The sequence below is a fragment of the Anomalospiza imberbis genome, chromosome 1, assembly GCF_031753505.1.
Source record: "Anomalospiza imberbis isolate Cuckoo-Finch-1a 21T00152 chromosome 1, ASM3175350v1, whole genome shotgun sequence".
Taxonomy (NCBI): domain Eukaryota; kingdom Metazoa; phylum Chordata; class Aves; order Passeriformes; family Viduidae; genus Anomalospiza; species Anomalospiza imberbis.
Window position 1 is genome coordinate 19,852,808 of NC_089681.1, and position 16,971 is coordinate 19,869,778.

At 41.2% G+C, this 16,971-nt stretch overlaps 1 protein-coding gene across 2 annotated transcripts in view; it reads left to right on the forward strand.

Moving 5' to 3' along the window:
* Window positions 1-1,128: 1,128 nt before the first annotated feature.
* The window catches only part of LRP12 (LDL receptor related protein 12), a 50,869-nt gene continuing 35,026 nt past the window's right edge, over window positions 1,129-16,971 (forward strand). For both annotated transcript variants that reach the window (XM_068183060.1, XM_068183069.1), the window contains exon 1: window positions 1,129-1,345. In XM_068183060.1, the coding sequence (XP_068039161.1) occupies window positions 1,267-1,345 (79 nt within the window). In that variant the 5' untranslated portion in view covers window positions 1,129-1,266. The remainder of the gene's footprint in view (window positions 1,346-16,971) is intronic.

A 16,971-nucleotide genomic window follows, 5' to 3' on the forward strand; every position in this document is an offset into this window, starting at 1 on the left:
TAGATGTGGCATGTGGAGACATGGTGTAGTAGTGGACTTGGCAATGTTATATTTACAGTTGATCTCAATTATTTTAAGGGTGTTTTCCAAGAAAAATGATTTCATGATTCTATGAAAAACTGAGATGAATGAGAAGAAATAGCCTAGAGCACTTTCCATAGCAATGACCATTTGTGGAGCAAGAACTCTGGTCTGACTCAACACGTCTGCTTTCAAGGTGTAACTGTAAAGCCTTACCAAAATAAGTTTTGCTTTTCTCAGGAATGGCAATACTTTGCTATTCCAAACAAATATCAAGTTCTAGTCGAACAGGGTCAATAAACACTTCTCATGGTCTGCAAGAGGCACGGCAAAATTAAAGCGAAATATCAAAATTGCGCTGTGAATTCCACTTGGTTTTGACAACAGGTAACTACGCAGCAGGAAAACAGGCAACTGTAATCGAACAGGAAGTGTCACAAGGAATTTCTATGAGGTCCATAATTTTGCATGTACAGCAGTTGCACTTTTTGTGCTCCCACGGTTATTTTTCGGTCTTACTGTTGAAATGCAGATTTGGAGGTCAGAAGCTCAGCAGCCGCCAGCTGCCAGAGTACCCGAGCTTTACAGACTGCGTTTGGATTCAGGCAGTTTTACTCAGGGCGGAGAGCCAGCGCACTCAAACACCCCCTGGGTTGTCCTGTGTGGGCCGGGAATCTGGGCTGCTCAGCCGCCGGCACATTCACCCTCCCTCCTCCGGATGCGGCCTCAGCCTCCTCGGGTGGCGGCGACCGCCTCGTTGGCACGGGGCGGGCCAAACCTCGGCGGCTGCGGCGGCGACGGAGTGGGAGGGGAGGGAGGAGGTGACGAAGGAGGAGCCGGAGGAGCCGGCAGGGCGGTGCTGCGCCGAGCGCGGCGGCCCGGGCCCGCCCCCGCCGTCTGGGGGCCGCCGCTCCGCCCCGCTTGCCCGCCCGGCCCGCGGCTGCCGGGAGCGGCTCCATGCGCTCGTGCCGGCACTGCGCAGCCGCGGCGGAGCCCAGCCGGGAGGAGGAAGCGGCGCGCGGGGAGGGAGGCCGAGGCCGGCGGCGGTGGCGGCGGCTCATGGCTCGGCAGGCGGGCGGGCGGCCGAGGCGTGCGGGCCGCTAGGGCTCCCCGAGGCGGCGGCTCCGGCGGGCGAGGGGGCGAGGCGCCGCCGGCCCCTCCTACGGCGGCGGCAGCTCCGGCTCCGTGTCGGGGGCGCGGCGGTGGCAGCTCCAGCTCCGCGCCGCCTCCCCGCGGGCGGGTGTTATGGCCCCTTGGGGGAGCGCAGAGGGCTCCCCGGCTTGGAGGTCAGCGCAACTCCTGCTCCTCGTCGTCTCCTGCTGCGGTAGGTACCGGGCAGTGACGCTGCCCCTCCGCCTCCGGCTCGCGGGCCGGGAGGCGGCCGCGGGGGAGGGGGAACAAAGCGGCCTTTCTCCCGGCCGGCCTCGGCGGGGTCCCTGGAGCCTCTTAGGACCGCCGCCACGGCCGGCTGGTGTCCCCGTACTTGCCTTCTCTGCCCCCAGCCCCGTCTCCTTCTAGCTCGACTGCTCCAAAATTCGCTCCGGCGTTTTTTGTTTGTGTTGTTTGGGATTTTTTTGTGTGTTGTTAATTTATTTATTATTTGTGGGGGTGAACGGAAATCTCCTCTGGGAAGTCCTTCAAACTGCGGCCGGGATTCCGGGATTTGGCCCAGCTGCCCTGGGCTTGCTCTCCCGCAGATGTGCGTTGCCGGGAACTCCGGAGTTGGCGCGGGGCCGCACAAACAAGCCAGCCCCAAATCCTCTGAGTCACGAGTAATCGCTGCCTGTGGATAATAGGGATGGATGCTTGGGAGGTGTTCCACGTCCGGCCAGGACGAACGAGGCCTGGTGTCGGGGGCAGGGCGCCCCTCCGGGCCGCGGAGTCGGGGGCTGGCGCTGGTGATGAGTTTGTGACACATCAGCACAGGCCTGGAAGACCTTCCAGGGACCTCTGCTTCTGCTCAGCGTGGCTGCAGTTCATAGCCGAATAGGATTCGGGTATATTCTTGGATATAATCCCATCTTTAAAGCAGAACTGCTAATGGAAAATATTTGTGTAAATGTACTGAGGTTGTTTTTTTACAGTGTAAAGCTGGCCCAGTAACACATGTCAGATACTTGACAAGGAGAGTCGTCTCATGCTTTCTCAGGAAGTTGTGTTTGTTTTATGAAGTCGAGCATAGATTGTGTCCCTGGGCCTCAAGCAGGAGAAGCAGCCTTTGGCACAGAACTGGGCATGTGCCTTGCCCGGAGGAGGACAGCAACAGGGGCCCTGCTTCAGCAGTTTATGAAGTAGATGCCTTTGCTCTAAACACACAATTGAGCACAAGAAATTGGAATCTCTTTCACTGTTAAAAAAGCAAGCTTGTGTTTGGAACATCAAGATAATTCAGATTCGCCTTTGTGAAATGTTTTGTCCAGCACATGCCTGTGCAACAACAATCAGTCCAAACTCTAAAAATGTAGATGTACTACATAAACTTGTAGGAGCATTTCTCATTTCATATCTACATGAGTAGAAAAGTAAGGAAGGCTTCTTCAAACAGAGCTGCAACTATGCCACTACCCATAACCAAATAGTTACATTGGTAAAGTTTAATTTTTGAGCGGGTGTTACTTGCATGAGCGAAGTGAGGTATTGACCAGTCTTAGATGCATATTAAGTAAAGCAAAAGCGTTTCATGTCAAAAGGTAAACTACAAGCACAACTGAAAAGGAGATAGCTAATGGTGGAGCAGGAAGTGGTAGCAAAAATCTCGAGTTTGCATATATTAAGCTGTTCTTCTGTTTGCGTACTTAATGTGCTTAAAACATTTCTGTGAAAAGGTTTTTTAACAAACTCAGTGTGCTGGTTTTATTATACTCATCACAGAATTGAAATTAAAAGTCAGAATTATAATTGTGATATTCTTCATCAGCCTGACCTAAGTAAAATGCTTTGAACTGTGATATTGTAACTTAGTTGTTACTGTCAGCATTTCTCTTACAAAAACATAAATCACAGACATAATACTTGGTTAGAGAAAAACCAACCAAATTAAATTCTTTCTGATAATGTTGTTCATAGACCTTTAATCTAGACTTTTGAAAGTTCAGCCAAGAAGGATTCATAAGTTTCTTCTGCCTTGCTTAGGCACATATCACCATCCATTAGTGCCACTGCCAGGAAGGAGAAGGCGCTTCTGATTTTGATCAGCACTCTGTTTCACTTCATCCTCATGAGGAATTTGTTTCTCTTAACAATTTTTCTTAAAAATGTCTGAAGTTCTGACCAGTTTCACAAAGGAGCTTTATCATCCCCAGGCTATAGTATCCAAAACAAAAGCAAGCATTTACTATGTAGCATAGCCCTTTTTCTAGCTTTCACTTTGATTTCTCCCATTTATTTTGGGAGAAAAAAGTGAGACTGGGAACTATGTCCTGTTAAAGCATTTTACCTTCCTATACAACTGCTTTTAGCTCTTCCAAACGAAACTGATTTAGTATTGACACGAATTTGATCAAGACTGATGTCAGCATAGATCTGGACTGTAATGTTGATGCTGAGCAGAGCCTTGCCGATATCATTATGTTAAGGCTTTGAATGCAGTAGGCAGTACCCAAGGTAAATGCATGCTTGGAAAAGCAATGGTGCATCGCTTCAGTTGCCTTCCATTATGCAGTTGCACAGCTAAAATATCTAGAATTTTCTGCTAATTAAAATACTAAATTCACTAAGGTTGTTATGTGGGCATTGAGCTCTCCAGAGAATGTTTTTCTGTTTCCCTGTAGCTGGTGAATTTTTCAAACCTTCTTTCTGATGATGACTATAATTATAAAAATTTGAGCAGGAGGAATACTGATGAGTGAAATATTGGAATAGCACCGACTAACAAAAATTACGGCTTAGTAGGGCATTGGGCAACAGTATTTTTTGGTTTATATTTCCAGCCTTCCTGTTGCCTTGAGAGTTTTATATCCAAGAAGTAATTGATTTTATGTGTCTCTATATAATCCTGGTCTAGCTTTTACTGGGACAAATATTAAGACATTTCTGCTTATCTCAAAGGCCATAACAGTTATCTGAGTTTAAAACAGAACCATATGTTGTGCAAGTAATTATTTTAGGGAAAAAAATGTTGTTTGAGAAATCAGTCCTGTTCTTGAGGGAAGTATTTTACAAACCAAAGTTCCGTGATTGATCAGCTGTAAATTAAGTAAATCTTGGAATCATAGAATCGTGTAGGTTAGGAAAAAAGTTCAAGAGCATAGAGTCCAACCACAAATCCAGCAGTGCCGAGTCCATTATTAAACCATGTTCCTGAACGACACATCTATGCATGTTTAAAGTACCTCCAGGGATGCTGATCTTATTTCTTTTTTGCTATAACATGAGCTTAGGTTAGAGAACTGAATTTCTAATGTTACCATTTTGTTTGATATTTATTTAACTCTTGACAGGATGGTGGTTTATATCTGATTGGTACTATGATGGAGCACTTTCAGGACCATTTTGTGAGGGATTGGTGTTCAGAGCAGAGGCTGAGTTATGGAAAGTCTATGAGGTGGTATAGTGCAGAAACTAGGACCTGCCTTCCTTTGGAATGGAGTCTGGAAGCATGGGTATTTGGCTTCTTCATCTTTCTGGAAATTCAAACTTTATGTAGTCTTAACTATATTTGTCACCCAGATATATTAATTCAAATTTCCATCACACTGAGCAGAAGACTACAGGCAATTTCTATAAAGCTTTGTACAGTTGGTAGCAGTCAGTGCAATGGTACAGTAGATGAATCTCCCTGCTTCTGACTTCCAGATGTAAATGTGTGTCAAAAAAATATTTACAGTAGTAGGACAGGGACACTGAAAAAGTTCCAAGGTAGAAATGGTGGCAGAGGAGGATAATTATCCTTATCTCTAGGATGGTTTTTGGTTTGGTGGGTACCCTTGGAAGCACTAATGACTGAGAAACATTAGTGGAGATCATAAAAGGATTATTCCCCAAAATTGTGATTGAAGCAGTGTTTTGTGTTAAACCACTGAGACTACAGTGCTACTGATACTATTTTGTCCTGTTAAAGAAAAACATAGTACCCTTATATAAGCTTTAAACCATTTAATTTTGGATTAGAACCATTCCAGGTTTCTGTGGTACAGATGTTGCTGGAATTGATAACTGTACTGTGTATATAACTCATTCTTCATTTGGTTCTAAGGGAAGACAAGTAAAATTGTCATAAAAGTTCACTTGTCAGGACCTGAACTTTACTTGCATGTCAGTTTGTTAATGATGGTGTGAATGAGGAAGAATAAATAGTTTTTTGGGTTCATTCACCTTGTTTGGAATAACAGTCTGAATCATGTAAGCAATTAAAGTGTGCAAGCCAGTTTATTCAGTTTTCTAAAGAAGTTGTACTCTAAAGCCATAACAGGCTGTTCTAAAGGAATCACTTGACTTAATAAATTATTATATCTTAAACTCTTGAATGTCCGTCTTTACTGATATTTTGTGACAAACTGAACAGATACATTTTGCTAAGCTGTAAATCGTATTATTGGTAAAACCACTGCATTTAATTTATTAGAACAGTTTTGTAGTCCTTTAAGAGAACATGTCCTAATTTTAACACTGTAGAAATTTATGTTGTCTAATAAGTTAGTCGTATGTCAACTTGTCCAAGTATGTACACATTCAAATGACTGTTCAGAGACAATATTGTATCTATAGTCAAAATGTCTGTGAGGTCATCTGGATAATATTTAAAGCAATGTTCAATCAAGGGGAGAAGAAAAAACCCATATCCTAAACAACCTCATAGCAAAAAGTTTGAAAATTGAATATAAGGTAGTCAGTATAATTGTTGTTATGCACTACTGTCAGCCAGAGAAAGAGCAGAGGTGTAATTGTAACCACAATCATGACAGAAGCCATCTGACTCCATTCCTGTCATCGGAGCAGAGCATGTAATGAGCATGGCTTTTTCATCTGTTCTATCATTGCTAGGAGAGGAAGAGCTCTACTGCACTGGTGTTGGAAGGACCCTACAGGTGAATCTGTTTGATTCCTTTACTTCAGTCACTGCTGTTTTAATATCAAATAGATGTAAATTGTATCAGTATTATTTTCAACTGAGCACTAAATATTTATTGTTTTGTACTTGGTCTGGCTAAAACTTAAAATTATTATCAGTTTTGTGGTTTGTTAGCAGATCTCAAATTTTTAAACTTTGTGGCTTTGGTATATTAGGTGCATTCTTTCACACATTATATACCTTTTACCAAATTACTCAAGTTTCCCAAGGTGTAGACATTATTTCCATACTTATTAAGTATAATTCACTAATTTCCTTTCAGGTTTTTTAAAAATTCATGAGTACTGTTTTTACTGTATAAATAGTGTGGTTTTGCTTTCTTAGATGTCTCTGCATTTTCTGGTTTTAGTGTTCCATTTATACTGCCCCAGATAGTTAATGATTATGTTAAAATACTGGAACAGCTGAGGTATCTAGCTAGGCAGTAATTGAGAGAATGTGATTTGTTGACAACCTGTGATGTTTTTAGCTCGTATGCATTTCAGAATTACTAGCTGTGGCATTTCTGCAGTACCAGTTATTACTTGAGGTGTCTGTTGGTTGGCAAAATTGATCCTCTATAGTTCACATGGTTTTAAGAAAACACTGGGTACCAGTACATTGGATACTAAAAAATTTGGTTGTAGATTTGAGTTCCCGTGTTTATCCCCTTGGTAGAAATAAATGCTCAGAGTGGTTTATGGCAGGCTGTCTGATAGCGTGCTCTGAAGTACTGTGAAGTATTTGTGTTGTTCTGACTATGTTCCCTACACTTGATTTTTTGCTGCAGTTGTTACTTCACTGATGATTCATTATGCAAAGCTTTACAATTGCTTTGAAATATACACTATTGATTCTTGTGAGTATCTAAGTTAAAACTACTGAATTCAGCATAATTGACAGATCAGTGCAAACACTTCAAAAACTCCCTAATCTAAGTTGTGGTTCAGACTTGTTTCCCTGAACAGCTGCTTTAAATTTGGATATACTGTAACTTTTGGTACATTGTTATCATGGTGGTGATGTCTTCTTATCAAGGCTAGCATATTTAATAGCTATGTACTAAATTTTTTTTCCTGCTATTCTATTTGACACTAAATTTTAGGTTATGAGGGAATTTCTATATCTTTCTCAGCTATTTTGTGAGGAGCAACTTCTTGGAACTACTCAGGAAGTTAACAAGCAAAAATAAGAGCCTCCCCAAATTAAGAAAGCTTACAAATAGAGCATGTTTTGAAGGGGGGAAGGGAGTCACACAAAACCACTTTAGTACCTTAAGTCAAGGTGGTCTCTCACTTAAGCATCTTGTGAGTTTTAGTACTTACAGGACTTTCCCAGATACATTTACATGGTTACGGAATTTTATGTTGTGCAAGAAAGCTCAACGTGCTCACACTTAGTAAATCATAAATACTGCAAAGCAATGAAAGTGAACTAGTTGTGTTCCTCTGAGTGGAAAGTACATTTGAACTATATACATTGGGATGGGAGCTGCATGTTTCACCCATCTGATTGCGTGTAATTCATGACTACCCTTTGCTTAACCTTGCAGATGTTTCCTCTGCTAAGTGGAAGCCCCTGGGACTGCCTGTGGGTAACCAGAGCAGACATTCAAAGTCAGTTGTAGCCATATAACAGTAGAGTGATCCTCTAACAAGCAGTGTGAGCACACTTTGGCATGTGGTAAAAGTCTGTAATGAAGTTGCTTGTATTTAAAAGTCAAGAAAAAATTAGTCTGCTAGAGGGTCCTGTAACTTGGTTTTATTACTCCAGCTTCATATGCACGTATTGGGAGATAGAGATAAGTCCCTCTGTAAGTACAGAAGGATTGTGAGAATAGTTCTTTTGTGGAAAAAATAAGATTTTCTTCTAATTTATATCTAGTGTTACTAGAAATAATTTTGTTCTAGTCAATGATGTATCTTAAAAATTTAATGATCCTACTCATTTAAGGAGCTGTTCCTTTAGGAAGAACTTTTCAATAACTGAAGGTAAGCAGTTTAGAACAGAAAAATTAAGTCTTGTTTCATGTGCCTTGTAGTGGGAAGGCACACACATTCATATGCTTTGACTTCTATATTTTAGCTGTATATGAATTTTCATAAGACTTTGCTTAATGCCTTTTTTCCTATGCTTCACAAAGGGTATTAAATGAATTAGTACACCCTGGTAGGGTGTTTTCCTGCTATGAAATTGTATCGAGTATCTCAAATAAAAGCTTCCATTAGGGATATTGTAGTACCTGGGACTGAGATAATGAATACATCACATGCAGTAAACAAATCCATACATATGTGCTTCTCTTATCACATTGATTTAAGTGGAGACTTTAACATTCCCTTTCTTTATTTCCTGCACATAGAGTTCAACAGAGTAATTTTCAATCAAAGATTCATTTTAGAGTCCTAATTAAGGTGTTTGTTTGTAATATTGTTATTTACTTCAGCCTGCTCTTCATATCACTAAAGAATTACATTTTTCCATTTGCTGTCTTCTAGAGAGGTGCTTAGGGAGAGTGCACAGGGATTTAACTAAAAATGTGTTTAAACCACATTGAAATATTTGTAACTGGACATATTTCATTTTTTCCAATTTGTAATTTTTTTAAAGTATGGAGAAAGAACATATGTCCTTTCCATGATCTAAACATCTGTTAAAATTATCTGAGAGATGTCTACTATTAAGTCAGGAAGATGAATGACATCAGACACATGACTCTTGATCACAGCAACTTGTAGCTGGAAGCACTGACAGGGATGGATTTGGGTGATTGTGTAATTAGCAGAAATAGCTTCCCTTGTCAGGGCACCTCCCATTTGTCATGTTTCATATCTAAAGGTACTGAACAAGCAGTCAGTTCCATGGCTAAAGTTCAGCTGGTGTCTGTGGTTGGATTCATGAACACAGGAGAGCTGGGATGGCAAGGGAGGGAAAGACTGGGATGTCTTGTTAAGGCACGTTCACAGCTAAAGGTGGCAGAACTGTTTTTCAGAGTGGAATAGGAGGCCAAGATGTCTACAAGAACGGCTGTTTTTGAACAGATTGGGCAAATAGAGGGGAGTAAAGGAACCATGCTTTTATTTTGAGGGTATTATGGTGGCTGAGTGAGCATCTAATCAGTCTAAGAGGTTGCTCTTATGGGCAAGGAAAAAAAAAGGTTTGAATGCAGAAAGAGTTTGGAAATTGCTTGAGGTTTTGATCTCTGGCTATCCAAGTATTCTCAGGCAGAGAACAGGACATTACATTACAAGAACATTAGAGTCCTGCATTTGACCTGTACTTTAGCAAATAAGTGAATAAAAAAGTAGAGATCTTTGAACATTTTGTAATTCAGTGAATGGCTTTCATCAATATTTTTCATCAATATTTTTAAACTTCTTTTTTTGTGATCTCTTTTCTGGCTGATACTGGCATTTGGCATTTCTGCACTCCAGCAACTTTACTGCAGGATGTGCCTAGGAGCTGTATGTTTATAGAGTCCAGTTACTAATGACCTACCTCCCTGTTGTTGCTGATCCAGCTAATGCTGTTTCCAGTGCCTGTTGCCTAGGTGTCATCTAGTTTGTCTTACTTCAATTCCAGATTTTAAATTACCTGTTATGTCTGTCATCTATGCACACTGTAACAAAGCCTCAGTACTATCACAGCTCTCATGCAAATGACAATCCAAGATACCACAGCTGAGTGATAATGTTACTAACCTCTTTTTAGGTCCACAATACTGGCTTTCCAGTTTTCCTCGTCCGTTGTGGAAATGTGGGACAGTACACAGGCCTTTTGCCTTTACACTGTAGATGAGTAAAGCTTGAGGGAAAGAACTATACCTTTGTTGTCTTGCTGTAGCGAGGAGCACAGTCCACTTTCCCCACTGTCAGTTGGAGTTGCAAAGCTTGTATGTGAAACGGTAGTGGACTAATCCTGACCGAACACCAGGCTCCCACGAAAGCCACTCTTTAACTCCCTTCTGCAACTGGACAAGGTAGAGAATGTATAACAAAGGGCTAGTGGGTTGAGATAAGGTCCTTGAGAGAGATCACTCACCAAATACTGTCATAGACCAAACAAATTCGAGTTAGAGATATTAACCGAATTTAACAGAATTGGAGCAGGAAAGTGAGAAGTAAAAACAGACCTTAAAACACCATCTCCCACCCTTCCCTCTTTCTCAGCTCCACCTCATGCCCACCAGTGGCACAGGGAGACAGAGGGAATGGGGGTTAGCGCGGCTGCTCGTTACTTTTCTCGGCCCCGGTCAGCTCTCGAACGCCCAGCTTGGGCGTCTCAGCTTTTTGTTGGGGCCGGGGCTCACCGCAGTTCCCGGGCGCTTTTGCTGCCGCGCTCCGGGGTGGGCTGCTGGCTGCGCTTCGCCGTCGGCGCGAGGGAAGAAACAAAGAGGTAGGGAATTCGTCCAAATCCGTCCGCGTGGCGGCTTTATTGCAGCTTTATTGGCTGCAAGAAAGCTCTTGCAGCTTTATTGGCTGCAAGAGCTGCGGTGGAAAAGCTGCAGCCGCTCCCAAATTCACACGGATGCAAATGGCCTCGAGCATGCCGAGGAGTGGGGTGATATAGGGAAGGGACAGGGCGGACGGGGAGCCCTCCTGCCCAATGGGTACAGACATCGTGGTGATGATGTGCACTACAGCAACCAATGGGAACACGGCAGGGGCGGACACGAGACTTTGGGGTGAGTGGGACCACGAGAACGGGGAGACAGGCACGGAAACCGCACTAGGGGAAAACCCGGGGGATGCACGAGGGTACAGAGAACTGGAAAACTAACAAAGAAAAAACCCATAATTTGGTCAGTTCATCCCAGTTCATCCTTGCCACTGCTCAGGGAGAGGAATCCTTCTGCTTCAGTGTAGGGTTCCTTGCATTAGAGACAGTTCTCCATGAACTTCTTCAGTGTGGGCCATTCTTCCTTGAGGTGTAGTCCTTAAAGAGCAGCCTGCTCCAGCCTGGATTCCCCACAGGGTCACAAGTCCTAGCAGGAAACCTTCTCCAGTGTAAGCTTCTCACTCCATGGGTTGCAGATCCCTGCCAGGAGCCTGCTCCAGCATGGGCCTCCCCTGATGCCACAGACTCCTCTCAACATCCACCTGCTGCAGTGTGGGTCTCCTCCACAAATGCAGCATGCAGGTGGATCTCTGCATCCCCGTGGTCCTCCATGGGCTGCAGGGGCACAGCTGCCTTACCATGGGCAGGCTGCGCCATGTTCTGCTGAGGAATCTTGGCTCCAGTGCCTAGAGCACCTACCACCTCTTTTCCACTGATCTTGGTGTCTTCAAAGTTGTTCCTTTCACATGTACTCACTTTGCTCTTCTCTGGCTGAAGTTACATCTGCACAATGACTTTTTTTTTGTTCTTGAATAAGTTATCACAGGCTTTACCACTGTTTCTGATGGGCTCAGCCTTGGCCAGTCTTGGAGCTGGCTGGCATTGACTCCTGGACACAGTGAGTCCAGCAGCTTCTTCCAGAAAGCCAACTCCTGTAACCCCCCTGCTACCAAAACCTGGCCATGTAAACCCAGTATAGGTGCTTTTAGGATCCATGAGGAGTTTTCCTGGTATAAGAAATCCTATTTTCTAACTGTGCAGATTCATAGGAGCAGCAGTGCAACTGTCCTACACAGTGATGACATCCTTCAAGTCAGATCTGCTCAGAGAGTTAAGGTCATTGCTGGGGAGTTGAGAGACATCCCTCACTCCTATGGAACAGAAAGTTTTATTGGTGCTTGATAATGAATTGTTTTGATTTAATATCTTGAAATATTCAGCTATACATCAATCTAAAAATGTTAAGTAAAATCATGGAAGGAGAAATATGTATGTGAGAATTAAGTGAATAGGTCTGTGTTTGACTTCCTTCCACCAGTTTTCTGAAAATATCCATATTTTGCAGCTTTACAAAGGAGGTCAATCTGAAGTCTGAGATAGCAGTTTAAAGTGTTGGTCATGAAGGACTTCAGCATAAAATGCAAAAGCTTTCAGAAATGATTGATGATTAAAATAAAGCTGAATTTAAGTTTTTAATCTGAGGTCTTGCTTACTGACCATACTGCGCATTTGGGAGCCAATAAAGTGCTCAAAGCACCTAATTTGAAATAAGCATGCACAGTTTCTCAGGCGTATGTGTTGCTCAACTAAAATGATCATATCAAACAATTTTTTTGAAGGAGATGAGATACTGTGATTGCAAAGAGGTCTGAACTAGCTTTAAACTTGTTTGAATGTGGTGTATAAATTACTGCTATGAACATAAGGATCATGGTGTTAGATTTTTACTAAACAACTCCTTCATGCCTGTACTGAATTAAATTGTACTTTGATGTATTTTTGAAATGTCTTGATGAAACTTTAGTTTATTTAGACAGATAATCAGAGTTTAGTTTGCACTTTATGGGGTTCCATTGTCCTGGGAATGCTTTTCTCCCTATATCTGGAAATCTGCTCTTAAACAGGAAGGATATGTACTTAAATTAGCCATATACTTCATTATATAAAGGCAGATAAATAGGAATTTGAACATGTAGGCATTATGTCTGACATTGATCTTGTACTTGTCACCATACTGTGTCACATTTTCTGCTATTTTAAAATTCAGTGCCTCCCTTTAAAAAGGCTGTAGGAGCAAGTGCTGAATTTTGTTATCAGGTTGGCTTTTAATAGAGTGAAATGTATGTAAAATGAAAGTAATTTTTTGCCCTTTATTTTACAGCTGAATTAATGCATTGAAACCTAATATACCTGCTCTCCTCTTCCAGCTACATTTCCTAAGAAGGAAAGCCATAGCTATTGGAATGTTAGAATCTTTTAGATGCAGAATAAAGTATTACTTGTTGTAGCATGATCCATGATCATTAAAAAAAAACCCAAAGCACTGATTTGTGACACTTATACATTGGTGAGGACAAAGGCCGACAGAAATGTCATCTGTGTGGCTGCAGTAAGCCTAACCAGTTACCTTGTGGGGACTGAACCAGCTCAAGTACTTTGAGTGAATACACAAATGTCTTGAGAAATCACATTGTCTTGGTGCCCTAACGCTGATAATGGCAGATTCCTTCTAAAAGTTGCCATGGAATGTCAGTGCTGAGCCTCTGAGTACTTCTGCAGATGATCCAGAAAGAAAAGCGAATAAATGGTCAAGTGGATAACAATCAGAGTGAAGTATAAATTGTGTAAGAATTTGCAGGTATGCTGTCTTTACAACATCTGCTTTATCACAAACAAGCCTTACTCTTCAGTTTTGTGATCTCTATCAACTTGAAAATTCTCCGTAATTTTAGAAAGTTGTATACGTATCTACCATCAATAACAGATGAGGAATGGAAAACTCTGGTACAATGAAATATTGCAAGGTTTCCTTTATACTTGTTTCCCAGAACTGAACCTCTTCTAGAGATACCCTTTTTGTTTCTCAAAGAGCCAACACACAGCAAAGCCAATGCCCTTAAACTGTGACTTAGTATTATTATCCGTTAGACAAAGTTACCAGTAAGGAATTGTAAGGGTTGTAATCTGCTTTCATCAATGCAAAAGTGTAACAATGCTTTTCATGTGCATTGAAAAGAATCTACATCCAAAAGAATACAACTGCCCATCAAGTTTGGTAAATGGTGTTTACATAAGAAAGTAATATATTTTTCACTTAGCTCTTTTTCCAAAGCATTCTTCATCGCTTTCTTCAAAAAAACCACTTATTTTCAGGCATACACAGGTTGAATCTGAGTTTCCCAGCAAATGGCTGTTGTTTCTTTCCCTAGCTGGCCATTAACTTCACATGTGATTTTTCTTTATAAAAAAGCATGTATGTACCTAGTGGTGACTTGCTGGTACTGGGCTTTCTTCTTAAAAAATGGGCGTACTCCAAAAGCATACTATAAACCTGACTTGCATCTGAATTTATTGTGCTTCAAGATGTGACATGGTTGGTAGCAAACCTTCAATAAATATTTTTGTTTTAATATATTTTTTTGCATAGTGTCCTAAAAGCTCTTTATTATCTGAGATTTAATTATTAAGATAGACTAATACTGACAGTATTCCTGTAAAATATGTTGAGCAAGGTAGAAGCTGAAGCACAGAAAATAAGTAGCTGTTTCATGGTTGTGCATGTATAGAGTTTGTTACTCTACTTTTCTGATCTATACTGATTCTGTGTGAGTGAACTCGAGAGTCTTGGTTTGGCGTCATTTGAGGCAGAGTCGGTGTGGGAAAAGGCAGACTTATTAAAGGAATGTGAGGCAATAGGAGCGTGACTTAATGATCTGAACTCCTCTGCAGAGAAGTCTCAATTCTCAGTGTAAGCAGATTAGTCTGGCCCTTAGAGGGAAGATAGAGAATGAAGAGTTGTCCTAAATTATTTAAATGCCAACAGCATCCTTCTGGGAAATACCCAGTTGCTGAGTTTTTGTTGTGGAAGTGGAAATAGACTACTTTCAGAACAGTATATGTTCTACTTTATTTAAAACTCCAGCTCCTATCCTTACCTGGTTTTACAGATATTACTAACCACTGATTTCCTCTCATCTGCTCGTTAGAAACGCAGTCTATTGTATATTTCAGCTGTGTTTAAGTGAGTGGATGCAGAGTGCTTTAAGAGGTTTAGTGATGATCTGCTGCTGCCACTTAAAGAGCTCCTTCAGACCACATACATTTTCTTCGAAGCAGAGGTAGAACATTCTTTATCATGGATTACTGTATTCTTTTTGGAATCTGCTACACTTAGTAACAAATCTACATTGAAATCTGTATGTTAGAATACACAGAAAAGTGTAAGGTTTTTTTTCTTGAAATTTTTATTATCTGGATTTTTGGTACCGTTACTTTTTTGCCAAATGTAGAAATAGTCCAAAGCATTTGGAAGTTGTGGGGAGTGTGCAGATGTGCATAACTCAGTGATCCACAGGAAGTGAAGCTTGAATTTATAGTTACATCATTGAGTAACAGTAAGTATCCTGAAATTAAACAACTGAAGTGGCTTTTGGAGGATGAGGTTATGAAATGAATGGACAAAGGAGCGGAGTTACTATGTAACTTGACCTTCAGTCATCTGGTGTTAATCAGAATAATTCTTGGCAGGCTTTTCCACAGAGAGAGTCAAATTTTGTTTTATATTATCCCATATATTTTAATAAGTTTTTTTTCTAGGAAGCTGGATTGCAGAAAGAAGTATTTGTTTTAAAATATCCTTAGGAAGTTAATGACTTGTGTAAACAAGTAGTGAGAGTGTTTTTTGATCAAGAAAAACATAGATCTGAAGAGCTTGTGTCAAAGACATGAGGTGTACTAGGGGTAGGGGTAGCATACTGGAAGGTAATTATAAATGTGAATGTAAGGGTATATGGTGATAAGGATTTTGGAAATACCTGTTAGGTGGCATTCTCTTCTCCAAGGTGTTCATTCCTCTTACTGTGTTTGAACCTCTCTTCCTATTTGTGCTTTTGTCGTTGGGAGCCTGCCCTAGAGCAAATGGATGTTTGTGTGTGTGTGTGTGCTACTTGTGGCTGCCTGCTTTTCCCTCTCTGGGGAATTGATGGTTTGGTAAGGTTTTTCAGAGCACTGCAGTGTGATGCTCTTTGGTATTCCCAGTGCTCATCCCCGGTAGGCAAGTTTCTTTGAACCTCCTTTCCTAGTTCTGCTGATGGGACTGGCATGTGGGTGAACCTGAGAACAGGAGTATTAGAAATGGGCAGCCTCATACTGGCCCTGTGGAAGCTGAGGGAGATGGTATGGTTCCAAGTATGGCTATGTTTCAACGAAAGGAGGAAGCTTATTTCTTTGTCATTCATTTCCATAGGCTTTTCATTCGGTTGGTAACATTAAGGGGGAGTGGGCCAATTCACACCTCTGTAAACGCGCCTATTTCAACTACCTAACTTCTGAAAACCTCTTTGCTCTTTTGAATTGCAGTGAAATTACATCTAAAACATGATGGTTCAGAGTGTAATGTACCACCACATTTGAGTTAATTTGACCCTGAGATAAACATGTATCATGAATTTTATAGATGTTTCCAATTTCTTGCAAAGCACTGATAGAAAGTATGGTTCTGCTGCCCAGGACTACGTGGATGTAGTTGACAGACGGGAATATCTGTGCATATTTAAGAAGGAAATCTGGGTGTGGTTCAAATTTCATGTTGCAAAAAAGAACCAAAGATTCTTGAATGCTTAGAGCTACTGTAATATAATAAAATTAGGGATTTTGTGACGCATAAAATGTGAGACTTTTTGTTACTGACTACAGAGAGTAGGCACAAGAAAGTGCATTTAGGGTCATACAAACAAGCCTTCATTTGTAAACTATGACATCTGTGAGTAATTGTGATCTTTGAGTTTCTGTCACAAATACTTGCTATGTAAAAAGCCAAAACCAGAATCCATATAGCAAATTACTTGTGTGTTTACTTTAACACATTTAAAGTTTTTCAGGGGTGATTTGTGAGTCTCAGGGATGTAGTTTGATAGTGTGATATTACATACTTAAATGATTTGAAACAGACTTTGTTGTGTTCTCTTCAACCAATGTTATGTATACTATAGCTGTCTTGAGGTTGTGCTATACTCTGCTGAACTGCAGGTGCCTAAACTGTCTTATCTAGTCAAATGCTTATCTAGTTCTACAGAAAGGATTTTATTTTTCTTTATTTTGCAGTTTTGGAGTCATACTACTATCCAACACTCATGTTTGTAGTCCCTGATAATAGAAGATTATGTTTATCTTTTCTAACTACTGGGAACCCCCATGGCAAGAGACTGTAGTACCCTACAGTACTGTGCAATATGAGAAATAGTGTTCTGGCTGTCACAAGTGCACTTGTTTCCTGTGCATAGAAAGGTGGTAATGTTAACTGTCCTTATCTTACAATTACTGTATTAAAAATGTTTTCACATAAT